Source organism: Nerophis ophidion, linkage group LG21 (assembly GCF_033978795.1).
Source record: "Nerophis ophidion isolate RoL-2023_Sa linkage group LG21, RoL_Noph_v1.0, whole genome shotgun sequence".
Taxonomy (NCBI): domain Eukaryota; kingdom Metazoa; phylum Chordata; class Actinopteri; order Syngnathiformes; family Syngnathidae; genus Nerophis; species Nerophis ophidion.
Window position 1 is genome coordinate 5,919,292 of NC_084631.1, and position 27,333 is coordinate 5,946,624.

Here is a 27,333-nt window from a genome sequence, read left to right on the forward strand (position 1 = left end):
GAAGCGGGAATCGAACCTGCAACCCTCAAGTTGCTGGCACCAACCGAGCTAAACCGCCGAGCTAAATTGTTGTTTATTCACAGAAGTGGAAGTGTGAGGTCATATACTACAACAATTATTTATTAAAAACTAACACATTTAATCAAAAGGCGGCAAAGAAAATAGAAGCAATAAAAAAAACTAAAGATTTAAGAAGGTAGGCCTGGCTGGATTTGCAGTATATTTGTCTATCTATCTATAGATAGAGAAATTGATATATATATATATATACATAAATATATATATAAAGAGAGAGAGAGAAAATACTGTCCTAGCTTCACATGCCTGCATGGTCTATCTTCTAGAAAAAAAGTCAGGGCTGCAAGAAAGTCATGTGACATAGTCCCCTCATCCCTCCTCACTTGTTCCTCTTGTAGATCTTCTTGGCGAAGTTGAGGAAGACGGCGTGAGGGAGGTTTTGAGCGTGACGGGCGATGAGCTCCTGTAGCCGCTGGTAGCTGGCGTCCTCGTATTTGCGATACAGGCTCGGCATCTGCACGGCGTCGTACAGCGCTTTGACCTTTCCCACGCTGGCCTCGTCGTGCTGCCCGTAACTCGCCTGAGGAGAACGTGCACGCAGGTTTTAGGGGGGAGAGAACCTTTTCGTCCAACAATGATTTAAGGTTTGGTCGAGAATACAACTTTATATGTACATAGGAGTTGGGAAATAGATGTAAATATAAACGGAATACAATGATTCGCAAATCCTTTTCAAGGCATTTTCAGATGAATATGCTACAAAGACAACATATTTGATGTTCAAATTTGGCAAATAATCATTAACTTTAGGATTTGATGCCAGCAACACGTGACAAAGAAGTTGGGAAAGGTGGCAATACATACTGATAAAATTTGAGGAATCTCATCCATCCATCTTCTTCCGCTTATCCGAGGTCGGGTCGCGGGGGCAACAGCCTAAGCAGGGAAGCCCAGACTTCCCTCTCCCCAGCCACTTCGTCTAGCTCTTCCCGGGGGATCCCGAGGCGTTCCCAGGCCAGCCGGGGGACATAGTCTTCCCAACGTGTCCTGGGTCTTCCCCGTGGCCTCCTACCAGCTGGACGTGCCCTAAACACCTCCCTAGGGAGGCATCCTGACCAGATGTCCAAACCACCTCATCTGGCTCCTCTCCATGTGGAGGAGCGGCGGCTTTACTTTGAGTTCCTCCCGGATGACAGAGCTTCTCACCCTATCTCTAAGGGAGAGACCCGCCATCATCAAACACTTATTTGGAACATCCCACAGGTGTGCAGGCTAATTGGGAACAGGTGGGTGCCATGATTGGGTATAAACACAGCTTCCCAAAAAATGCTCAAGCTTTCCCAAGAAAGGATGGGGCGAGGTACACCCGTTGGTCCACAACTTCGTGAGCAAATAGTCAAACAGTTAAAGAACAACGTTTCTCAAAGTGCCATTGCAAGAAATTTAGGGATTTCAACATCTACGCTCCATAATATCATCGAAAGGTTCAGAGAATCTGGAGAAATCACTCCACGTAAGCGGCATGGCCAGAAACCAACATTGAATGACCGTGACCTTCGATCCAAAACGCCCCAAGGATGGGTCGAGGGTCACCACTTTGTAAGCAAATTGTCGAACAGTTTTAGAACAACATTTCTCAACGAGCTATTGCAAGGACTTTAGTGATTTTACCATCTACGGTCCGTAAAATCATCAAAAGGTTCAGAGAATCTGGAGAAATCACTGCACGTAAGCGATGATATGACGGACCTTTGATCCCTCTGGTGGTACTGCATCAAAAACAAACATCAGTGTGTAAAGGATATCACCACATGGGCTCAGGAACACTTCATAAAACCACTGTCAGTAACTACAGTTGGTCGCTACATCTGTAAGTGCAAGTTAAAACTCTACTATGCAAAGCAAAACCCATTTATCAACAACACCCAGACACACTGACCGGCTTTGCTGGGCCCGAGCTCATCTGTGATGGACTCATGCAAAGTGGGGAAGTGTTCTGTGGTCTAACGAGTCCACATTTCAAATTATAATTGGAAACTGTGGACGTGGTGTCCTCCGGAACAAAGAGGAAAATAACCATACGGATTGTTATAGGCGCAAAGTTGAAAAGCCACCATCTGTGATGGTATGGGGGTGTATTAACGAGTCCGCCGGAGGACAACCGCCGCCTTCCCCGCAAAGGAGGACGAAGACGACCAGGACGAGACGTTAAATGTTATGCAGCAGGAGGAAGAGGAGAAGGCAGAAGCTGAAGACAAAGTCGATTTAAGCTCATAAAATCGAGTGACTGTGTCAGCAACTTGAGGGTTGCAGGTTCGATTCCCGCTTGTGCCATCCTAGTTACTGCCGTTGTGTCCTTGGGCAAGACACTTTACCCACCTGCTCCCAGTGCCACCCACACTGGTTTAAATGTAACTTAGATATTGGGTGTCACTATGTAAAGCGCTTTGAGTCACTTGAGAAAAGCGCTATGTAAATATAATTCACTTCACTTCACTATTAGTGCCCAAGGCATGGGTAACTTACACATCTGTGAAGGCACCATTAATACTGAAAGGTACATACAGGTTTTGGAACAACATACGTTGTCATCCAAGCAACGTTATCATGGACGCCCCTGCTTATTTCAGCAAGACAATGCCAAGCCACGTGTTACAACAGCGTGGGTTCGTAGTAAAAGAGTGCGGGTACTTTCCTGGCCCGCCTGCAGTCCAGACCTGTCTCCCATCGAAAATGTGAGGCGCATTATGAAGCGTAAAACACGACAGCGGAGACCCCGGACTGTTGAACGACTGAAGCTCTACATCAAACAAGAATGGGAAAGAATTCCACTTTCAAAGCTTCAACAATTAGTTTCCTCAGTTCCCAAACGATTATTGAGTGTTGTTAAAAGAAAAGGTGATGTAACACAGTGGTGAACATGCCCTTTCCCAACTACTTTGGCACGTGTTGCAGCCATGAAATTCTAAGTTAATTATTATTTGCAAAAAAAAATAAAGTTTATGAGTTTGAACATCAAATATCTTGACTTTGTAGTGCATTCAACTGAATATATATTTACATTTAACACAATTTCCCAATTAATATGGAAACGGGGTTTGTACAAATACATGAGCGGGGTGGCCAAAACTAAAATGTGCCCGAGTGCAAAGCTACATTTTCTGTACTCATGAAACTTCTTTTAAAACAACAACATAGAGCTACAAATGTAATGAGTTGTTTTCCTCTTGTCGCACATGTTTTGGAGGTTTGTGTGTGTGTTTTGGACATATTTCCTGCGCCCTTTGTCCCGTGGTGGACATTAACATCATATAACAAACAAATGCCATCCATCCATTTCCTACCGCTTGTCCCTTTTTGGGGGTCGCGTATTGTTTAAAATACATGTTTAGCTGCATTTCAACCCACTTCCAAGTCTGCTCTCTGGTCAGCGGTCAGAACTTCCATCGCCGTGACGACAAGCCAACTGCATTTGTTATCCTGGATGTCTGTGCCGACCTTCCCCGTCACCGCAGGGTCTCCGTAACAGTCTAAGTAATCATCCTGGAACAACAACACATTGTTTATGTTCGTGTGAGTGAAAGCACGGACGCAGTCGTGGTGATCACCTGTATCTGGAAGAACTCCCCCATCTCAAGTAAGATGAGTTTGGCATTTTTGTGTTCCTCCTCATCCTCGATTCCAGCCTATGAAGACAGGGAGAGAAAGGTTTGATAAAGTTTCCCCCTGAACCACAGCAGCCAATCACCATTTTCCCCAGACGCTGTTACTAACCTCCATTAGCCAGATCGGCTTGAAATTTCTCACACAGCTCATTATTGCTCAAAAAAGTAACTTATGGCTGTTTAGCCAAATCGCCACCAAATTTGGCGGCAACACATTCTACAGACAAGATAAACATGCCTTGGATTACAACTTAAATGTTATTATGACTGTAGGAGCCTAAATACTGTTTAAGTTCATTTACATTTTATGGAAGGTGCTTTATGTTTATTCAGCCAAAAGGGGACTATTTACTTTATTTGCATGATAAGAAAGTTGATATATTGAATGCTTAGAGCGTCGACCGCGGGGGGTGTGTCAGTCGATCTCCAGGCAGGCTTTTAAAAAAAAATAGACCTAAAAATTAGTGATCATCAATCTTCACCAAGACGTCACTTAAATGACATTCACGGTACCGGAGGGTCTTGTGAGATGACGCTGGCTGCTGCAAGATCATTATTATGAAAATATGACCGAGAGGAAGGCGAGAAACACTTTTTATTTCAACAGACTTCCGCGCCGTACCTTCCGTCAAAACTCTAAAGGCCGACTGCACATTTCCTATCTTCACAATAAAAGCCCTGCTTCATGCTGCCTGCGCTAACTAAATACAGAGTCTCGGAAAACTGGCGTGCACAAGCGATCCCTCAGAGAGCTGGCGTGCACATCACTTGTGCACGCCAGCTTTCTGAGACTCTTATTTTGTTAGCGCAGGCAGCATGAAGCAGGGCTTTTATTGTGAAGATAGGAAATGTGCAGTCGGCCTTTAGAGTTCTGACGGAAGGGACGGCGCGAAAGTCTGTTGAAATAAAAAGTGTTTCTCGCCTTCCTCTCTGTCATTTTTTAATAATAATGAACTGGCAGCAGCCAGCGTCATCTCACAAGACCCTCGGGTGCCGTGAATGTCAATCAAGCAAGCTACGGAATTTGCCGCCAATGTTTTTCTTGTAAAGTGTATGGAAGCTGGATGAATTAGATGCCAAAAACCAACCACTTTCATGTGGTATTGTACAGAAAGGACAACTTTTTTCCTCCTCCATTTGAAAATGTGGGCGTTATCATCATTACTGTCTGATTCCAATCAATGCAAGTCATCAGAATCAGGTAATACACCAACTTATATTCTTGTCTTTGTGAAAGAAAGACATCTATATGTGTTACACATGCTTGTATTGTCATTAAACACATTTAACTTGTTTACAAAAATGTCTCTTTCATAAATAAATAAATATAAATGATATATATAAATGAGGTAGATCCCCTCGAGTTGGTCAATTGAAAAGTAGCTCGCCTGCAGAAAAAGTGTGGGCACCCCTGGCTTGGAGTAATTATATAAATCTCACTTTAATTGTAATCATTACATTTGTCAAAATGATTTGATGACGTAACTGTTTTAAGTGCATATATGGCGGAAGGATCTGTGTGGTAAGGGGGTTTTTTGGACGCAAGGTGTCATGGGTAATTGCTGTCAGGTGCGGTGGAATCGAGCCACACAGTTTTTTGACCTCACTCATACTTATTCTAACTAGTACCGCAACAAACTCTCTTTATTTTGTCATCCATTTGTTCCCGCATCGTGACTGTTTTATGTTTTGAATTATTAATACCACAAGTAAACCATACAAACGAAGAAGAACGTCTGGAGTTTTGTTTTGTTGTTGCCGCAGCAAGCGGAGTGAATGTGATAGTAGAGGAGCGTCAAGCTTAAGGCTACTTTAGGAAACTACAATGACAATGACAATAAAAGTAATTGATTAAACATTACACTTTGTTATATGTTTACTTATGTAGCAACATGGTTGTTTAAGGTAAGGTTTTTTTTCTGATCGTTTGTGAGGGCACCAACTAGACTTTTTTGTGTGTGCACCCCATACAAAGGACAGTAGCTTGTCGTTGTTTTGGCTTGTTAATAGAGATGACCAATAATGGATTTTTTGCCACTTCCGATATCAACCGATACCGATATATACATCTGTGGAATTAACACATTATTGGCAGCCCGATATTATTGGACATTTCAAGGGAGTTAACTAGGGAGTTACTTGTTATGTTTATTTAAAATACCGTACTGTATAGCACTTTATTTTGTGTTCAAAGTGTACAAACCTTCACTTATGAATAGAGTTTGTCGGGGCAGGAACGCATTATTCTTATTTACATGGTTTCTTATCGAGAAATTTGCTTTGAAGTACGAAAAATAATTTATAAAACGGGGTTCCACTGTATCGCACGTATGCTAGCATGTCTTCCAAAACATTTAGACCACAACCTATAGGGGGCGCCGCGGTCTTAAACTGGATTAGAAGTGATTTAACAAACAGGAAAGTACGTGAAGCTAGGCGAACACACATCTACAACGCTAAATGGGATCAATGCTATGTTCAATCTCTATATAAATGACATTTGTAAAGTTACAAAACATTTAAAGTTTGTATTATTCACAGATGATACAACAGTGTTTTGTTCAGGAGAGAACACACAGAAGATAGTACAAATAACAGAAGAAATTAACAATAGTTTGACAAAAGCAGACTATACTAAAATAATGCTATTTGGTAACAGTAGAAGAGAAAGTCAAACAAAAATACAAATAGACGGAATAGAATTTGAAAGAGTAAATGAAACCTAATTTCTAGTTATAATGATTGATGATCATATTAACTGGGAATCTCATATAAAAAATATACAACATAAAGTAGCAAGAAACGCGTTAAAAGTGAAAAAAAAACATGTTCTAGACCAAAAATCACTTCATATTCTCTACTGCTCGCTAGTGTTACCATATCGGAGTTATTGTGCAGAAATAATTACAAAAGTACACTTCATTCACTACCGGTGTTACAAAAAAGATCAGTTAGAATAATAAATAATGTTGGATTTAGAGAACATACAAAACCTTCATTTATTGGATCAAAAATACTGAAATTCCACAACATAGTGAAGTGAATTATATTTATATAGCGCTTTTTCTCTAGTGACTCAAAGTGCTTTACATAGTGAAACCCAATATCTAAGTTACATTTAAACCAGTGTGGGTGGCACTGGGAGCAGGTGGGTAAAGTGTCTTGCCCAAGGACACAACGGCAGTGACTAGGATGGCGGAAGCGGGAATCGAACCTGCAACCTTCAAGTTGCTGGCACGGCCGCTCTACCAACCGAGCTGTACCGCTATAGTGAATTTGTAAACAGCTAAAATTACACACAAAGCCAACTATAACCTGCTAACCAAGAATATACAACATTTTTTCTCAAAAAAAAAAGGAGTAATATAATTTAAATTAAAACATTTGTATGCACGTACAACACTTAAGACCTTCAGTATATGGAATTAAATTATGGAATGGATTAAGCAAAGAAACCAAAAAAATGTACTAATATGATCCACTTCAAAAAACTATTCAAACTTAAAGTGTTTGCAAAGTACAAAGAAGAAGAACCATGATAAACATTCGGAATTTACTTCATCCATCTATTAATTTTCTAGACTTATCCCACCATATTAAATTTAACTTACTTCACCAATTATTTATTTTTATTGTTAGTTTATTCCCAATATACTCCATAAATACAGAGAATAGGAAGTGAACAAAAGTGTTAGCAACTGCTATGTAAAGGAAAATGGGTAGGATTTTATAATAATCGCTAAAATTCGCTCCATTTTGTCCACTAACGACGCTGAGATCATTATCCATGCGTTTGTTATGCCTCGTCTCGATTACTGTAACGTATTATTTTCGGGTCTCCCCATGTCTAGCATTAAAAGATTACAGTTGGTACAAAATGCGGGCTGCTAGACTTTTGACAAGAACAAGAAAGTTTGATCACATTACGCCTGTACTGTATATACCTTTATATACATATATACATACATATATGCCTGTACTGTATATACCTTTATATACATATATACATACATATATGCCTGTACTGTATATACCTTTATATACATATATACCTGTACTGGCTCACCTGCACTGGCTTCCTGTGCACTTAAGATGTGACTTTAAGGTTTTACTACTTACGTATAAAATACTACACGGTCTAGCTCCATCCTATCTTGCCGATTGTATTGTACCAAATGTCCCGGCAAGAAATCTGCGTTCAAAGGACTCCGGCTTATTAGTGATTCCCAAAGCCCAAAAAAAGTCTGCGGGCTATAGAGCGTTTTCCGTTCGGGCTCCAGTACTCTGGAATGCCCTCCCGGTAACAGTTCGAGATGCCACCTCAGTAGAAGCATTTAAGTCTCACCTTAAAACTCATTTATATACTCTAGCCTTTAAATAGACTCCCTTTTTAGACCAGTTGATCTGCCGTTTCTTTTCTTTTTCTTCTATGTCCCACTCTCCCTTGTGGAGGGGGTCCGGTCCGATCCGGTGGCCATGTACTGCTTGCCTGTGTATCGGCTGGGGACATCTCTGCGCTGCTGATCCGCCTCCGCTTGGGATGGTTTCCTGCTGGCTCCGCTGTGAACGGGACTCTCGCTGCTGTGTTGGATACGCTTTGGACTGGACTCTCGCGACTGTGTTGGATCCATTATGGATTGAACTTTCACAATATCATGTTGGACCCGCTCGACATCCATTGCTTTCCTCCTCTCCAAGGTTCTCATAGTCATCATTGTCACCGACGTCCCACTGGGTGTGAGTTTTCCTTGCCCTTATGTGGGCCTACCGAGGATGTCGTAGTGGTTTGTGCAGCCCTTTGAGACACTAGTGATTTAGGGCTATATAAGTAAACATTGATTAATTGATTGATTGTCCAGAGTCGAGACCCAGGATGGACCGCTCGCCTGTATCGATTGGGGACACCTCTACGCTGCTGATCTGCCTCCGCTTGGGATGGTTTCCTGTGGACGGGACTCTCGCTGCTGTCTTGGATCCGCTTCGAACTGAACTCTCGCGGCTGTGTTGGAGCCACTATGGATTGAACTTTCACAGTATCATGTTAGACCCGCTCGACATCCATTGCTTTCGGTCCCCTAGAGGGGGGGGGGGGGGGGGGGGTTGCCCACATATGAGGTCCTCTCCAAGGTTTCTCATAGTCAGCATTGTCACTGGTGGCGTCCCACTGGATGTGAATTCTCCCTGCCCACTGGGTGTGAGTTTTCCTTGGCCTTTTGTGGGTTCTTCCGAGGATGTTGTAGTCGTAATGATTTGTGCAGTCCTTTGAGACATTTGTGATTTGGGGCTATATAAATAAACATTGATTGATTGATTGATTGATTGTGGATGGCTACCAAAAGCGCCTTATTGCAGTGAAACTTGCCAAGGGATTGATTGATTGATAGGATTAAATAAACTCTGCTTCTTCCAACTCCTTTTTGAACATGTTAAATAGAAAAACTGGAAATTGTGATGAGTCATGTTGTATGCATGCAAGTTCCATCCATCCATTTTCTACCGCTTATTCCCTTTTGGGGTCGCTGGCGCCTATCTCAGCTACAATTGGGCGGAAGGCGGGGTCCAAAGAAACACAAACTCAACTGTGGGAGCCAGAGAGGACACTTACCATGTACATGGCTGCTGCCACTGGGAGGTAAAAGGAGTAAAAGGCGGTCTTATATTTCACAATCGCTTTGTACCTGAAAGACAGGGCACTTGTCAAATAAACCTACAAAGTCCACTTTCGGGGGTTTCGGCCTACTTGCCTCTCCACGGTGAATCTGTTGAGGTCGATCTGATCAGGCGGCGCCGTCATGAGGTCCAGAGCTTGACCCAGTTCAGTCTGGAAGGAAGTCTGCAACAAGGCGACATGCTGTCCAGCGCGCCCTCGGGGTCCATGCGTCCCAATATAAAACGTGACGGTACCTCGGTGAAAAGTTCCAGCAGGTGGACGTAGTAGGGCTGATTCCTGCAGTGTCGGCGCAGCAGCCTGTAGATGGAGCCCTCTAGGAGGAAGGCGTCGTTGATGGCGTCCAAGCCAACGCCGTCCTACGACACAGCGAGTACAACACAATCGTGAAAAAAAACACATCACATAGACCAGGGGTGTCAAACTGCTGTTTTAAATGTGTCCACTGGATGTCACTATAGCAATTCTGTTAGGCAACCAAAGGGTTTTATACCGGGGCCAAGCAAGAGGAACACTATAATGTTCAATATTAGTTATAATTTCAGCATAGCAGTGATTAAAAATCCCTCATTGACATTATCATTAGACATTTATAAAAATAAAGAACAATAGTGTGACAGTGGCTTACACTTGCATGGCATCTCATAAGCTTGACAACACACTGTGTCCAATATTTTCACAAAGATAAAATAAGTCATATTTTTGGTTCGTTTAATACTTAAAACAAATGTACATTATTGCAATCAGCTGATAAAACATTGTCCTTTACAATTATAAAAGCTTTTTTTTTTTTAAATCTACTACTCTGCTAGCATGTCAGCAGACTGGGGTAGATCCTGCTGAAATCTTATGTATTGAATGAATACAAAATAGTTTTAAAACGGAAAAATTTCGTTTTTGAATCGAGAACTAAATCGAATCGAAAAAAAAGTATATATTATCGAATTGTGACCCCAAGAATCGATATTGAATCGAATCGTGGGACACCCAAAGATTCGCAGCCCTACAAATTATGATAGACACGCACGCGCTAACCATTTGGCATTTAGCAACTTAAGAACAGCGAGTGGGAACAATTGGGCCGTTTAAGAACACGTCATGAATTTCAATGGACTCCTCTTAGGAAATCACCTAGGATTATCATGATGGTGGCGCCCGGAAGGGCTGCGACATTGCGGAGCTCTTGCTAAAGATGGAACATTTGGCGGAAATGCCGGACAGTTCTGCAGACTTCATGGCTGGCTCGCATTGTGGTCACTCCGTGATCACGTACGACCGCCAGACACTTCTGAATATGGACATATCGGGCCGTTTTGGACTGATAGACGCGTGCTTGCTGGACGTGCTGACTAGCAGGGGAGTGCTGCGGCGGCTACATCCAGCGGCCTGTGAAGCAGGGGAGTATAGTAGCAGCGGGGGCCGTCTACGGAGCAGACGCCAGCGGTGTGATCGGAAACGCGGATACTTACGTATAAAATACTACACGGTCTAGCTCCATCCTATCTTGCCAATTGTATTGTACCATATGTCCCGGCAAGAAATCTGCGTTCAAAGGACTCCGGCTTATTAGTGATTCCCAAAGCCCAAAAAAAGTCTGCGGGCTATAGAGCTTTTTCATTTCGGGCTCCAGTACTCTGGAATGCCCTCCCGGTAACAGTTTGAGATGCCACCTCAGTAGAAGTATTTAAGTCTCACCTTAAAACTCATTTGTATACTCTAGCCTTTAAATAGACTCCCTTTTTAGACCAGTTGATCTGCCGTTTCTTTTCTTTTTCTTCTATGTCCCACTCTCCTTTGTGGAGGGGGTCCGGTCCGATCCGGTGGCCATGTACTGCTTGCCTGTGTATCGGCTGGGGACATCTCTGCGCTGCTGATCCGCCTCCGCTTGGGATGGTTTCCTGCTGGCTCCGCTGTGAACGGGACTCTCGCTGCTGTGTTGAATCCGCTTTGGACTGGACTCTCGCGACTGTGTTGGATCCATTATGGATTGAACTTTCACAGTATCATGTTAGACCCGCTCGACATCCATTGCTTTCCTCCTCTCCAAGGTTCTCATAGTCATTATTGTCACCGATGTCCCACTGGGTGTGAGTTTTCCTTGCCCTTATGTGGGCCTACCGAGGATGTCGTAGTGGTCTGTGCAGCCCTTTGAGACACTAGTGATTTAGGGCTATATAAGTAAACATTGATTGATTGAAGAAAGATAAGAGGAAAAGTTCGGAACTTATTGCTGAATGGGGCCCCATTGTGGTTTTGAAGCTGCACCAATTTCCCCAGAATTTTCAACAAATTTGAAGTGTTTTGTCCTGGAATTGTCTTTATTTTTAAGTTATCATGCCATGATTTTACCATTCCGGCTTACTTGGTAATAGATTTTCCTCCATGCTGCCCCCTGAGCTAAAATTAGTTAGACACCCCTGACATAGATGGAGTTTTACCTTCTTGTACCAGCAGGGCTGTCCTCTGCGGGTCACGGACGCGTCCATCATGTCATCGGCTACCAGGAAGAAGGCCTGAAGCTAGGAACACAAGAAGGTGTGAGATAGCGCGGGTAACACTTGTGCAAGGTGTGGACTGATGTGATCAGTGTGTACTTCACACATGCAGACACATTTCAGTCTTGAAAAATTCTACGGCAGTAGTGTCACTTTTTTTTTTTTTTACTGAAGAGCCACATCGCAATTATGGTTGCCCTAGGGCGGGGGTCGGCAAGCTGCAGCTCTTTAGCAACGTCCTAGTGGCTCCTTGGAGCTTTTTCAAAAATGTATGAAAATAGAAAAAGATGGGAGGAAAAATATATTTTTGTTTTAATATGGTTTCTGTAGGAGGGCAACATGACACAAACCTCCCTAATTGTAAAAAAAAAAATCCCACTGTTTGTATTAAACATGATTCTCTGATGAAAGTATTTTGTCCTGCTAATTTTGGCATTCCCTGAACTCGCCGCAGTTGGTTTACATGTACAACTTTTTACGTCACTGCCACAAAGACGTGTTTAATGTCACTCCTTGTCTCATTTTGTCCACCAAACATTTTATGCTGTGCGTGAATGTCCAAAGGTGTGCTTTGTTGAAAATATATTTTTGTTTTAATATGGTTTCTGTAGGAGGACAACATGATACAAACCTCCCTAATTGTAAAAAAAAAATCTCACTGTTTGTATTAAACATGATTCTCTGATGTAAGTATTTGGCGAGCACTGTTTTGTCCTACTGATTTTGGCGTTCCCTGAACTCGCCGTAGTTGGTTTACATGTACAAATTTTTACGTCACTGCCACAAAGACGTGTTTAATGTCACTCCTTGTCTCATTTTGTCCACCAAACGTTTTATGCTGTGCGTGAATGCACAAAGGTGTGCTTTGTTGAAGATATATTTTTGTTTTAATATGATTTCTGTAGGACAACATGACACAAACCTCCCTAATTGTACAAAAAAATCCCACTGTTTATATTAAACATGATTCTCTGATAAAAGTATTTGGCGAGCACTGTTTTGTCCTACTGATTTTGGCGTTACCTGAACTCGCCGTAGTTGGTTTACATGTACAACTTTTTACGTCGCTGCCACAAAGACGTGTTTGATGTCACTCCTTGTCTCATTTTGTCCACCAAACGTTTTATGCTGTGCGTGAATGCACAAAGGTGTGCTTTGTTGAAGATATATTTTTGTTTTAATATGGTTTCTGTAGGACAACATGACACAAACCTCCCTAATTGTAAAAAAAAAATCCCACTGTTTATATTAAACATGATTCTCTGATGAAAGTATTTGGCGAGCGCCGTTTTGTCCTACTAATTTTGGCATTCCCTGAACTCGCCGTAGTTGGTTTACATGTACAACTTTCTCCTTCGCTGCCACAAAGACGTGTTTAATGTCACTCCTTGTTTGTCTCATTTTGTCCACCAAACGTTTTATGCTGTGCGTGAATGTCCAAAGGTGTGCTTTGTTGAAAATATATTTTTGTTTTAATATGGTTTCTGTAGGACAACATGACACAAACCTCCCTAATTGTAAAAAAAAAATCCCACTGTTTATATTAAACATGATTCTCTGATGCAAGTATTTGGCAAGCACCGTTTTGTCCTACTAATTTTGGCCTTCCCTGAACTCGCCGTAGTTGGTTTACATGTACAACTTTTTACGTCACTGCCACAAAGACGTGTTTAATGTCACTCCTTGTCTCATTTTGTCCACCAAACGTTTTATGCTGTGCATGAATGTCCAAAGGTGTGCTTTGTTGAAAATATATTTTTGTTTTAATATGGTTTCTGTAGGACAACATGACACAAACCTCCCTAATTGTAAAAAAAAAATCCCACTGTTTATATTAAACATGATTCTCTGATGAAAGTATTTGGCGAGCGCCGTTTTGTCCTACTAATTTTGGCATTCCCTGAACTCGCCGTAGTTGGTTTACATGTACAACTTTATCCTTCGCTGCCACAAATAATGTGTTTAATGTCACTCCTTGTTTGTCTCATTTTGTCCACCAAACGTTTTATGCTGTGCATGAATGTCCAAAGGTGTGCTTTGTTGAAAATATATTTTTGCTTTAATATGTTTTTTGTAGGACAACATGACACAAACCTCCCTAATTGTAAAAAAAAATCCCACTGTTTATATTAAACATGATTCTCTGATGCAAGTATTTGGCGAGCACCGTTTTGTCCTACTAATTTTGGCCTTCCCTGAACTCGGCGTAGTTGGTTTACATGTACAACTTTTTCCGTCGCTGCCACGAGGGTCCCTGGTTCAATCCCCACCTATTACCAACCTCGTCACGTCCGTTGTGTCCTGAGCAAGACACTTCACCCTTGCGCCTTATGGGTGCTGGTTAGCGCCTTGCATGGCAGCTCCCTCCATCAGTGTGTGAATGTGTGTGTGAATGGGTAAATGTGGAAGTAGTGTAAAAGCGCTTTGAGTACCTTGAAGGTAGAAAAGCGCTATACAAGTACAACCCATTTATCATTTATTTATTTACTCCTTGTTTGTCTCATTTTGTCCACCAAACGTTTTATGCTGTGCATGAATGCTCAAAAGGTAAGCATTGTTGATGTAATTGACTTGCGTGGAGTGCTAATAATCCATGCTAACATGCTATTTAGGCTAGCTGTGTGGAAATATTGCATCATTATGCCTTGTTTGTAGGTATCCATCCATCCATTTCCTACCGCTTGTCCCTTTTGGGGTTGCAGGGGGTCGCTGGAGCCTATCTCAGCTGCATTTGGGCGGTAGGCGGGGGACATCCTTTACTATGTCCTCTGTGCATTTAATTTATATTTCCATGTGAACTCTGTAGGTTTATTTGACAGTGTCTCATGACACTTGTTATGTATATAATATTGCCTGCATTTCTGATGGTGTGTCATGTTGTTCCAGACCACAGCAAATGTCACCATGTTGTTCCAGACCACAGCAAATGTTAAAAGTTAAAGTACCACTGAAAGTCAAACATACACTAGGTGTGGTGAAAAAACCTCTGCATTTGACCCACCCCCTGGGAGGTGAGGGGAGCAGTGAGCAGCAGCGGTGACCGAGCTTGGGAATCATTTTGGTTACCCAGCTTGCAAAGATTGTATTAAATCCATTAGAGGAAGAAAGCCTGCCATTTCCTTTATTTTGGACACACACATCTATACCTTTGGCAGTTTTAAGACAGTAATTTCCAGGAGTTATCTCACCTTCTGAGGCACCAACTTAATGTGTTGTTTTCATTATAACGTTTATTTAAGGCTTTTAACTTTTTGCGGCTTCAGACACATTTATTTTTTTGTATTTTTGGTCCAATGTGACTCTTTCAACTTATTCGGTTGCCGACCTTTGCCTTAGGGCAGTGGTATCAAACGTACCAACAGGTTTTAGCCGACCCATAAGATGAGTTTTCTAAGTATAAAAACGAGCCAAAATTTTTGAATGAAAGAAATTGCTGTTCTAAATCTGCCCACTAGATGTCGGAATAGCAATTCTTTGTATATGATGCTACATATGCAAAAAAATATAAAAAACAAAACATGTTTAGTGCACCAGTCGAGGAAAATGATCAAACTACATAAATAACATTCTGTAATTAGATTTTTATATATATTTTTTTATCTTTCACTATGTAAAGCGCTTTGAGTCACTAGAGAAAAGCGCTATATAAATATAATTCACTTCACACTTCATCTTCATAGATTGAAAATCAACACCAATGATTTGACTGATGAACGTTATTAATTAATTTATTCAGAAAGTATAAATAACGACAAATAAAGATAAAAGTTGCGGTTAATAGTATTCTTAGTGTAAAAAAAAAACCCAACAACATTATGATTCTTACATTTTCAGAATGTGCTTCTTATATCTTTATACAAAGAAAAATGGGTAAGGATTGGGGGTTAAATCCCGAAAAATGATTCCCGGGCGCGGCCACCACTGCTGCTCACTGATCCCCTCACCTCCCAGGAAAGGAATAAGGGAATGGGTCAAATGCAGAGGACAAATTTCACCACACGAAGTGTGTGAGACAATCATTGGTACTTTAACTTTTTAACTGATTAAGTTATCATGCCATGATTTTAGCAGTCCGGCCCACTTGGGAGTATATTTTTTCTCCATGAATTTAATACCCCTGCCCTACGGCCACAGAAAAACATTTTCAAAATTTGCATGTTCTATTTTTAAACAAAAAAAACTATCTGAAGTTGTCTTTACTTTGAAGTTATCGTGTCGTGATTTTTTTTGAAGTTATCGTGCCAGTCCGGCCCGCTTGGGAGTAGATTTTTCTCCATGTGGCCCCCCATCTAAAATGAGTTTGACATCCCTGCCCTACGGCCACATAAAAAACATTTTCAGAATGTGCTTGTTTTATTTTTAAACAAAGAAAACCATCTGAAGTTGTCTTTACTTTTAAGTTATCGTGCCGTGATTTTACCAGTCCGGCCCGCTTGGGAGTGGATTTTTCTTCATGTGGCCCCCCCCATCTAAAAATTTGTTTGATACCCCTGCCCTAGAGCCACATAAAAAACATTTTCAGAATGTGCTTGTTCTATTGTTAAACAAAGAAAACAATCTGAAGTTGTCTTTACTTTTAAGTTATCGTGCCGTGATTTTTGATACCCCTGCCCTAGGGTCACATAAAAAAGTGCATTTTCCCCTTTTATGTAGATTTGTGACCAATTTACCAGTTCGATACACCAGCCGACCACCAGGGCGCGCTGCACGGTGTCCTGTGTGAGCCGAGGCGGGGGTACGAGCTCCCGCAAGGAGCCAATCACTGACAGGCCCCGGTTCCTCTTGCCTCCAGGAGCATTGTAGAGCAAAACCTACCAAAAAAACAACAACTTGCATATTAAAGGCCTACTGAAATGAGATTTTCTTATTTAAACGGGGATAGCAGGTCCATTCTATGTGTCGTACTTGATCATTTCGCGATATTTCCATATTTTCGCTGAAAGGATTTAGTAGAGAACATCCATGATAAAGTTCGCAACTTTTGGTCGCTAATAAAAAAGCTTTGCCTGTCCCGGAAGGAGCAGATGATGTGGGCATGACGTCACGGGTTGTGGAGCTCCTCACATCTGAACATTGTTTACAATCATGGCCACCAGCAGCGAGAGCGATTCGGACCGAGAAAGCGACGATTTCCCCATTAATTTGAGCGAGGATGAAAGATTTGTGGATGAGGAAAGTGAGAGTGAAGAACTAGAGAAAAAATAAAGGCGAGGGCAGTGAGAGCGATTCAGATGTTATTAGACACATTTACTAGGATAATTCTGGAAAATCCCTTATCTGCTTATTGTGTTACTAGTTTTTTAGTGAGATTATATGGTACCTGAAAGTCGGAGGGGTGTGGTGACCGCCAGTGTCTCCGATGGGAGGAGGTAAGAGAGTCCGCAGCTGAAGGAGGACGCAAGCTCCGCTCATGTCTACGGTAAGAGCCAACTTATTACCACCATTTTCACACCGAAACCTGCCGGTTGACATGTGGTCGGGAACCATGTTCGCTTGACCGCTCTGTTCCATAGTAAAGCTTCACCTTCGGGAATGTAAACAAGGAAACACCGGCTGTGTTTGTGTTGCTAAAGGCGGCCCCAATACACCGCTTCCCACCTACATCTTTCTTCTTTGACGCCTCCATTACTAATTGAACAATTTGCAAAAGATTCAACAACACAGACATCTAGAATACTGTGTAATTATGCGATTAAAGCAGACGACCTTTAGCCTTGATCGGGTGCCGGAAGAACATGTCCGCTACGCGCACGCGTCATCATTCCGCGACGTTTTCAACAGGAAACTTCGCTGGAAATTTAAAATTGCAATTTAGTAAACTAAAAAGGCCGTACTGGCATGTGTTGCAATGTTAAAGGCCTACTGAAAGCCACTACTAGCGACCACGCAGTCTGATAGTTTGTATATCAATGATGAAATATTAACATTGCAACACATGCCAATACGGCCGCTTTAGTTTACTAAATTGCAATTTTAAATTTCCCGCTAAGTGTCCTGTTGAAAACATCACGGTATGACGACTCGTATAATGCGTTTGACGTCTCGGGTTGAAGCAGACATTTTTTTCCAGCCCGATCCAAGCTATAAGTAGTCTGCTTTAATCGCATAATTCCACAGTATTCTGGACATCTGTGTTGTTGAATCTTTTGCAATTTGTTCAATTAATAATGGAGAAGTCAAAGTAGAAAGATGGAGGTGGGAAGCTTTTAGCCTTTAGCCACACAAACACACGGTGTTTCCTTTTTTTAAAATTCCTGGAGGTGAAGCTTTACTATGGATCAGAGCGGTCAAGCAAACACGGATCCCGACTACAAGTCAACCGGCAGTTTTCGCTGAGAAAATTGTGGTAATAAGTCGCATCTTACCGGAGACATCAGCGGAGCTTGTCCTGCTGCAGCTGCCGTGACTTCCCTCAGAGACTCTGGCGTCAACACACCCATGGCCACACCCCTCCAACTTTCAGGTACTATTTAACTCACTAAAACACTAGCAACACCATGAATTGATTAACGTGGACCCCGACTTAAACAAGTTGAAAAACTTATTCGGGTGTTACCATTTAGTGGTCAATTGTACGGAATATGTACTGTACTGTGCAATCTACTAATAAAAGTATCAATCAATCAATCCAAACACAATAGGCAGATAAGGGATTTCCCAGAATTATCCTAGTAAATGTGTCTAAAAATATCTGAATCACTCCCACTGCAATCACCTTTTTTTTTTTTTTCCTTTAGTCCTTCACTCTAAATTTCCTCATCCAGGAATCTTTCATCCTCGCTTAAATTAATGGGGAAATGGTCACGTTCTTGGTCTGAATCGCTCTAGCTGCTGGTGGCCATGATTATAAACAATGTGAGGAGCTCCACAACCCGTGACGTCACGCCCACTTCGTCTGCTACTTCCGGTACAGGCAAGGCTTTTATATTAGTGACCAAAAGTTCTCTACTAAATCCTTTCAGCAAAAATATGGCAATACCGCAAAATGATCAAGTATGACAACATAAAATGGACCTGCTATCCCTGTTTAAATAAGAAAATCTCATCTATTAATTATTTCTTTTGACTTGGCAACTTTTTTTTTTTTTGTTAAGTCACCTCTTTCAGCCGGTTGAGGGCGTCGTGCAGTGCGGGATCAGTGACGTCCTGCTCGGTCAGTTCCCGCAGCAGCTCCTGGAACTGGGCTTCGAAGAGTCCCGCATCCGACAGCAGGGCCTTCTTGCTGTGCGACCCGTTACAAGCGCGGTCTCCCTGGGGAGACGAAGACGAGGCACCGCAATGACAGGCTTGGTGTGGCGGTCGAAACAGAGAGACGGTCGGCCACATAACCCGGATCATATTAGGAACTGGCAAGCGAAGGAAGTGTCTCATCCCCGAATAGTCGTGAAAGCCTCCCTCCTAATGTCACCATTTCATTGTTTTAACGCCACTTTCTAGTTAGTTAGCGTCATGTTCCAGCAAGTATTACAACGACGCTAATACACCTAGCAACTGCCCTGCTTGTCAAAGTAGCGTTAAATGACACTACCTTCAATTGTTTGTCTGTTACCAAAGCCAGACGGAAACGATTATAATCACTTATTTTTATATCGCTCACACGCTTTTACGTACCATATTCCCTCGGTCCTCGTTCCGGGAACTGTAAAATTAAAGTTGCTTTGCCTCGGATTTTTCAATTTGTAATCAAACCAAGGATCGTGAACGTCTCTTAAAACCAGGATGTGCGGATTGTAGTCCTAAATGTGACGGCGCCTGTTTTATTGAGGAGAGGTAGGACTAAGTTTCCCGTCAACCCTTGCGGATAGTGAGTGATGGGCGGGGATTTGGATGCTCGAGTTGACACGCTGCGTTTTTATTGGTCAGTTGTATCGAACCAGGATGGGTTTTTACGTACATTGGCCAATAGGGTTCCGAAAGGGGAGGGGCTTTGGTGGAGTGACTGATAAAGCGGGATAATTTTAAGAAAAATAAATGTAAAAATGATTTTAGTAGTAAAATTATGGTGGTAATTTTATGGCTTTTTTGAGGGAGCCGGATCTTAAGGAGTTGTTCTTTTGAAAGAAGCGTTCAAAAGAATGACTCGTTATTATTATATATATTTTAAACCAAGGAAAAATCATTAGTTGCAGTTGTAAGACAAAAAAATGTGGATCAGAATAATGGACACTTTCTTTTATGAACTATTTAATTTGTATCTGGGATTCCTTAAAATTATGATAATAACAATGCTGAAATTGTATAAGCATTATGTCCCTCTTTCGTTAAAAAAAAAAAAAAAAAAGATTTTGTTATAATCGTTCTCTTGGATATTTATATAACCTAGATTTTTTAATTTTTGAAAATGTATTAAAAATGAAAAAAAAAAAGGAGTTATATGTACATAAGTAGTCACAAAAGTTTCCATAAAGCTCAAAAGTGATGCTAAGTGTGCTAAAAAAAAGAAAAACTTTGGTCCAGGTCATTTAAAGTAACTACACATATATAAGTGTTATGTGTGTATATATATATATATATATATATATATATATATATATATATATACATACATACATACATATATATATATATATATATATATATATATATTCACATTTATATGAGTGTGAATGTTGTCTGTCTATCTGTGTTGGCCCTGCGATGAGGTGGCGACTTGTCCAGGGTGTACCCCGCCTTCCGCCCGATTGTAGCTGAGATAGGCGCCAGCGCCCCCCGCGACCCCAAAAAAAGGGAATAAGCGGTAGGAAATGGATGGATGGATGGATACCCATTTACATGATGTATATTAATATATATGTATATACATGTATATATACATATAAGTACATATATATGTACATATACATACATACAAATACATACACTTATACATACATATATGTATATACACATATACATGTATATATATAAGTACACATACATCTATATGGACGTATTGATGTATATGTGTACTTATACATACATTTGCACATATATACAAACCCCGTTTCCATATGAGTTGGGCATTTGTGTTAGATGTAAATATAAATGGAATACAATGATTTGCAAATCCTTTTCAACCCATATTCAGTTGAATATGCTACAAAGACAACATATTTGATGTTCAAACTGATAAAAAAATGTTTTGCAAATTATCATTAACTTTAGGATTTGATGCTAGCAACACGTGACAAAGAAGTTGGGAAAGGTGGCAATAAATACTGATAAAGTTGAGGAATGCTCATCAAACACTTATTTGGAACATCCCACAGGTGTGCAGGCTAATTGGGAACAGGTGGGTGCCATGATTGGGTATAAAAGCAGCTTCCCAAAAAATGCTCAGCCTTTACAAGAACGGATGGGTGAGGTACACCCCTTTGTCCACAACTGTGTGAGCAAATAGTCAAACAGTTTAAGAACAACGTTTCTCAAAGTGCAATTGCAAGAAATTTAGGGATTTCAACATCTACGGTCCATAATATCATCAAAAGGCTCAGAGAATCTGGAGAAATCACTCCATGTAAGCGGCATGGCCGGCAACCAACATTGAATGACCGTGACCTTTGATCCCTCAGACGGCACTGTATCAAAAACCGAAATCAATCTCTAAGGGATATCACTACATTGGCTCAAGAACACTTCAGAAAACCACTGTCACTAAATGGAGTTCATCGCTACATCTGTAAGTGCAAGTTAAAGCTCTACTATGCAAAGCGAAAGCCATTTATCAACAACATCCAGAAACGCCGCCGGCTTCTCTGGGCCCTAGATCATCTAATATGGACTGATGCAAAGTGGAAAAGTGTTCTGTGGTCTGACAAGTCCAGATTTCAAATTGTTTTTGGAAATGTTTGACATCCGGACCTAAGGGGAAGCGAACCATTCAGACTTATCGACGCAAATTTCAAAAGCCAGCATCTGTGATGGTATGGGGGTGCATTAGTGCCCAAAGCCTGGGTAACTTACACATCTGTGAAGGCACCATTAATGCTGAAAGGTACATACAGGTTTTGGAACAACATATGCTGCCATCTAAGCGCCGTCTTTTTCATGGACGCCCCTGCTTATTTCAGCAAGACAATGCCAAGCCAGATTCAGCACGTGTTACAACAGCGTGGCTTCGTAAAAAAAAGTGTGGGTACTTTCCTGGCCCGCCTGCAGTCCAGACCTGTCTCCCATGGAAAATGTGTGGCGCATTATGAAGCGTAAAATACGACAGCGGAGATCCCGGACTGTTGAACGACTGAAGCTCTACATAAAACAAGAATGGGAAAGAATTCCACTTTATAAGCTACAATAATTAGTTTCCTCAGTTCCCAAACCTTTATTGAGTGTTGTTAAAAGAAAAAGTGATGTAAGACAGTGGTGAACATGCCCTTTCCCAACTACTTTGGCACGTGTTGCTGCCATGAAATTCTAAGTTAATTATTATTTGCAAAAAAAAACTAAGTTTATGAGTTTGAACATCAAATATGTTGTCTTTGTAGTGCATTCAACTGAATATGGGTTGAAAATGATTTGCAAATCATTGTATTCCGTTTATATTTACATCTAACACAATTTCCCAACTCATATGGAAACGGGGTTTGTACATACATATTTATATTCATACAAATACATACATACATACAAATCAAAAACCAGTGAAATTGGCACATTGTGGAAGTTGCAAATAAAAACAGAATACAATGATTTGCAAATACTTTTCATCGTATATTCCATTGAATTGACTGCGAAGACAACATATTTCATGTTCGGACTGAGAAACTAAAATATATTTTTTTGCAACCCATATTCAGGATGGACCGCTCGCCTGTATCGGTCAGGGACATCTCTACGCTGATCCGCCTCCGCTTGAGATGGTTTCCTGTGGACGGGACTCTCGCTGCTGTCTTGGATCCGCTTCGAACTGAACTCTCGCGGCTGTGTTGGATCCACTATGGATTGAACTTTCACAGTATCATGTTAGACCCGCTCGACATCCATTGCTTTCGGTCCCCTAGAGGGGGGGGGGGGGGGTTGCCCACATCTGAGGTCCTCTCCAAGGTTTCTCATAGTCAGCATTGTCACTGGCGTCCCACTGGATGTGAATTCTCCCTGCCCACTGGGTGTGAGTTTTCCTTGCCCTTTTGTGGGTTCTTCCGAGGATGTTGTAGTCGTAATGATTTGTGCAGTCCTTTGAGACATTTGTGATTTGGGGCTATATAAATAAACATTGATTGATTGATTGAAATAATTATTCACTTAGAAGTTAATGGCAGAAACATTTTGCAAAAAAAGTAGTCACAGGGCCATTTTTACCACTGTGTTACAAGGCCTTTCCTTTTAACAACACTCAGTAAAAGTTTGGGAACTGAGACCAATTTTTGAAGCTTTTCAGGTGGAATTCTTTTCCATTCTTCCTAGATGTGCAGCTTAAGTTGTCCAACAGTCCTGGGTCTCCGTTGTGGTATTTTAGGCTTCATAATGAGTGACAAATTTTCAATATGAGACAGGTCTGGACTACAGGCAGGCCAGTCTAGTACCCGCACTCTTTCACTACGAAGCAACGCTGATGTAACACATGGCTTGGCATCGTCTTGCTGAAATAAGCAGGGGCGTCCATGATAACGTTGCCTGCATGGCAACTTGGTCGGTTGCTGAAAATGTACATACAAGTTTTTCCAATTTGGAATAAAGCTATAACATAACGAAATGGGAGGAAAAAAAATCAGCATTGCAGTGTAGTCACTAAAACTTCCAAACACCGTACCCTAAAAATAGGCGTCATACTTCATTTATTCATGTTCAGGCTGCATCCGGCCATACAGATAAACATGTCTTCAAATGAATAATGCAAGACATAATGCAATAATAATGCAACAAGACAAGAGGAGGTAGAAACACCAGAGTGCTTGTAGTCTATATGTACATGGGTCAAAAATATGTACCGTGTGCGCCGGTTTTCACATTTTCCCCGAGGAGAGGAAAAACAAACTTTTGCGTGACCCGTACTCATTGCAAGAAACTCATGTCGTCAGAGTCTCAGTGCAGTTGGCGGAATCTCACAGAATCTGACTGCAGATATGCTTCACACGTGTGGCGCAATATCCACCTTCTCTTCTTATACAAACCCCGTTTCCATACGAGTTGGGAAATTGTGTTAGATGTAAATATAAACGGAATACAATGATTTGCTAATCCTTTTCAATCCAGTTGAATATGCTACAAAGTAAACATATTTGATGTTCAAACTCATAAACCTTTGCAAATAATCATTAACTTTAGAATTTGATGCCAGCAACATGTGACAAAGGAGTTGGGAAAGGTGGCAATGAATACTGATAAAGTTGAGGAATGCTCATCAAACACTTATATGGAACATCCCACAGGTGTGCAGGCTAATTGGGAACAGGTGGGTGCCATGATTGGGTATTAAAGCAGCTTCCATGAAATGCTATAAGTAATTCACAAACAAGGATGGGGCGAGGGTCACCACTTTGTAAGCAAATTGTCGAACAGTTTTAGAATAACATTTCTCAACGAGCTATTGCAAGGAATTTAGGGATTTTACCATCTAAGTCCGTGAAATCATCAAAAAGTTCAGAGAATCTGGAGAAATCACTGCAAATAAGCAATGATATTAAGGACCTTTGATCCCTCAGGCGGTACCGCATCAAAAACCGACACCAGTGTGTAAAGGATATCACCACATGGGCTCAGGAACACTTCATAAAACCACTGTCAGTAACTACAGTTGGTCGCTACATCTGTAAGTGCAAGTTAAAACTCTGCTATGCAAAGCAAAAGCCGTTTATCAACAACGACCAGGAACGCCGCCGGCTTCTCTGGGCCCGAGATCATCTAAGATGGACTGATGCAAAGTGGAGAAGTGTTCTGTGGTCTGACGAGTCCACATTTCAAATTATATTTGGAAACTGTGGATGTGGTGTCCTCCGGAACAAAGAGGAAAATAACCATCCGGTTTGTTATAGGCGCAAAGTTCAAAAGCCAGCATCTGTGATGGTATGGGGGTGTATTAGTGCCCAAGGCATGGGTAACTTACACATCTGTGAAGGCACCATTAAAACTCTACTATGCAAAGCGTAAGCCATTTATCAACAACATCCAGAAACGCCGCCGGCTTCTCTGGGTCCGAGATCATCTAAGATGGACTGATACAAAGCGGAAAAGTGTTCTGTGGTCTGACGAGTCCACATTTCAAATCTTTTTGGAAAATATTTGACATTGTGTCATCCGGACCTAAGGGGAAGCAAACCATCCTGACTGTTATTGACGCAAAATTCAAAAACCAGCATCTGTGATGGTATGGGGGTGTATTAGTGCCCAAGGCATGGGTAACTTACACATCTGTGAAGGCACCATTAATGCTGAATGGTCCATACAGGTTTTGGAGCAACATATGTTGTCATCCAAGCAACGTTATCATGGACGCCCCTGCTTATTTCAGCAAAAAAATGCCAAGTCACGTGTTACAACAGCGTGGCTTCGTAGTAAAAGAGTGCGGGTACTTTCCTGGCCCGCCTGCAGTCCAGACATGTCTCCCATCGAATATGTGTGGCGCATTTTGAGGCGTAAAATACGACAAGAAGACCCCGGACTGTTGAACGACTGAAGCTCTACATCAAGCAAGAATGGTAAATAATTCCACTTTCAAAGCTTCAACAATTAGTTTCCTCAGTTCCCAAACGTTTATTGAGTGTTGTTAAAATAAAATGTAATGTAAGACAGTGGTGAACATGCCCTTTCCCAACTACTTTGGCATGTGTTGCAGCCATTAATCTTTAAAATAAAGTTAATGAGTTTGAACATCAAATATGTTGTCTTTGCAGTGCATTCAACTGAATATGGGTTGAAAAGGATTTGCAAATCATTGTATTCCGTTTATATTTACATCTAACACAATTTCCCAACTCATATGGAAACGGGGTTTGTGTCTGATTTCCACGTGTAGCTTTCACCAGAAAAAACAACAAAACAAAACATTCAAGCCTTGTGTCGTAACCATGCAAATTAAAGACATTTTTTTAAGGATACTTACAAAAATAGGACGAGGGTGGAGTCTGATGCACACGCTTTCTGTTTTGTCTTTTAGGGGGCGGCAAAACATGCACCAAAAGTGTCCGGGGACCACCCCATAAATAAAGAATACAAGAAGACGTGCATCCATATTGTGTGCCTCTCTTTTGAGGGCCAGTGAGGAGCTGCAAAAAGACAAACAAAAATTGCACAACCCAATTTGCTTATATCAGGGGTGTCCAAAGTGTGGCCCGGAGGGGCCATTTGTGGCCCGCAGCACATCATTTAAAAATATTAAAATAGATATATTATTTTAAACAATAAAAAGTGGAATAAAAGAGCATATTGGTGAAATGCAACGAGAAAAAGTTGCATTGTTAACTCCAATAACACCATTTTTTAAATCATTTCTCCAAAAATAATAATGAATAAAAATCAATGTTGCTGTAAATTATTGATTGATTTAAGGACAAAAAGGACATAAATACAACAAAAGTAAAAACATGAAAAATATGAAAATCAGGAAAAGAAAATGTCCATACTAATTATATACTAATACTAATTATACTAATTATCCTATTGATTATTATAAATATACTAAACCAATTACAATATATATTATCTGAAGCTGATATAGAGATTTAAGTGTTGAATGAAAAATAAAAAATAAATGGAAAAAAAAACACTTTTGGATCCCCAAGGATTTTAGTGGAATTTAATAACTGTCTTTGCTAAAAAATAAATAAATAAAAAATATAATAATTTTGCTATGAACTATTAACCTATCTAGGGATCCAATAACTTCACATTAAAGATTTCACTTTGAAAATCTGTTCGGGAAAAATATTGTGTATTTTGTATTTTGCCTCAAAAAAATTGGGTTTCGACAAAAAGCTCGTAAAAAGTAAAAAAAAATAATAATAATGAAGTAAAATTAGCGATTTAAGGGTTTTATGGAAAAAAATAATATATGACTTATTTTGAACTTTGTTTAAGACTGAAACCCTACTGGGTCCTTAAGACCTAATTTGAGGGAGCCCCAACAATAAAAAAAAAAAAGTGTATATTCTATTAGTTTTGAAAATTGACAAAATATCAACTTGGCCCCCGCGTGCTTTGATTGGAAGTTTGGACACCCCTGGCTTATATTTATATTCTAGCTAGCTAGCTATGTATAGTCTTTTTTTTTTTTTTTGGTTTAAATGGAAGACAAAAACCTCTTTTTGTTTGTGGTTAACATCCAACCCGATGTACAAAAGGGCCAGTAGGATATTGCGATGCATTATTATGTTGAGTAATTGTCTTAGCTTGAAGGTCCACTCAGTGTTTTTGGTGTTTCCATCAGGCCGGCGTTGCGCGGTAAAAGTCTCACTGATCTGCAGCATGTGGTGGGGAATGACAGCCAAAACTCCACAAACAGGTTTTTACTCACGCTTAACGATTCGCAATTTAAAAAAAAAATATTTTCTACAAGTTAAAACTTGTGGGAGTC

The 27,333-nt window shown here is 40.9% G+C and overlaps 1 protein-coding gene across 2 annotated transcripts; it reads right to left on the bottom strand.

The window, feature by feature from the left end:
• Positions 1 to 99: 99 nt before the first annotated feature.
• fdps (farnesyl diphosphate synthase (farnesyl pyrophosphate synthetase, dimethylallyltranstransferase, geranyltranstransferase)) lies at positions 100 to 19,615 on the bottom strand. 2 transcript variants are annotated; one of them, XM_061881678.1, is made up of 10 exons: positions 19,458 to 19,615; positions 18,945 to 19,097; positions 16,517 to 16,657; positions 11,790 to 11,870; positions 9,588 to 9,710; positions 9,428 to 9,516; positions 9,289 to 9,361; positions 3,627 to 3,704; positions 3,427 to 3,561; positions 100 to 598 (listed from the first exon to the last, which is right to left on the bottom strand). In XM_061881678.1, exons 1-10 carry the CDS (start codon positions 19,458 to 19,460, stop codon positions 398 to 400), a joined length of 1,077 nt encoding a protein of 358 aa, XP_061737662.1. In that variant the 5' UTR covers positions 19,461 to 19,615; the 3' UTR covers positions 100 to 397. The 2 variants fall into 2 exon arrangements, with proteins under 2 accessions (XP_061737662.1, XP_061737661.1); XM_061881677.1 differs by lacking the exon at positions 19,458 to 19,615 and having other exon boundaries at positions 18,945 to 19,431.
• Between the last annotated feature and the right edge of the window lie 7,718 nt (positions 19,616 to 27,333).

Excerpts from the sequence above, each read along its gene's own strand:
- fdps (XM_061881677.1), bottom strand. The coding sequence starts at position 19,217 with ATGAGACACTTCCTTCGCTTGCCAGTTCCTAATATGATCCGGGTTATG. Across the intron at positions 16,658-18,944 it reads CCCTCAACCGGCTGAAAGAG|GTTTTGCTCTACAATGCTCC; the intron begins GTGACTTAACAA and ends TTTTTTTGGTAG. Across the intron at positions 11,871-16,516 it reads TCGGCTGGTGTATCGAACTG|CTTCAGGCCTTCTTCCTGGT; the intron begins GTAAATTGGTCA and ends TTGTGTTCCTAG.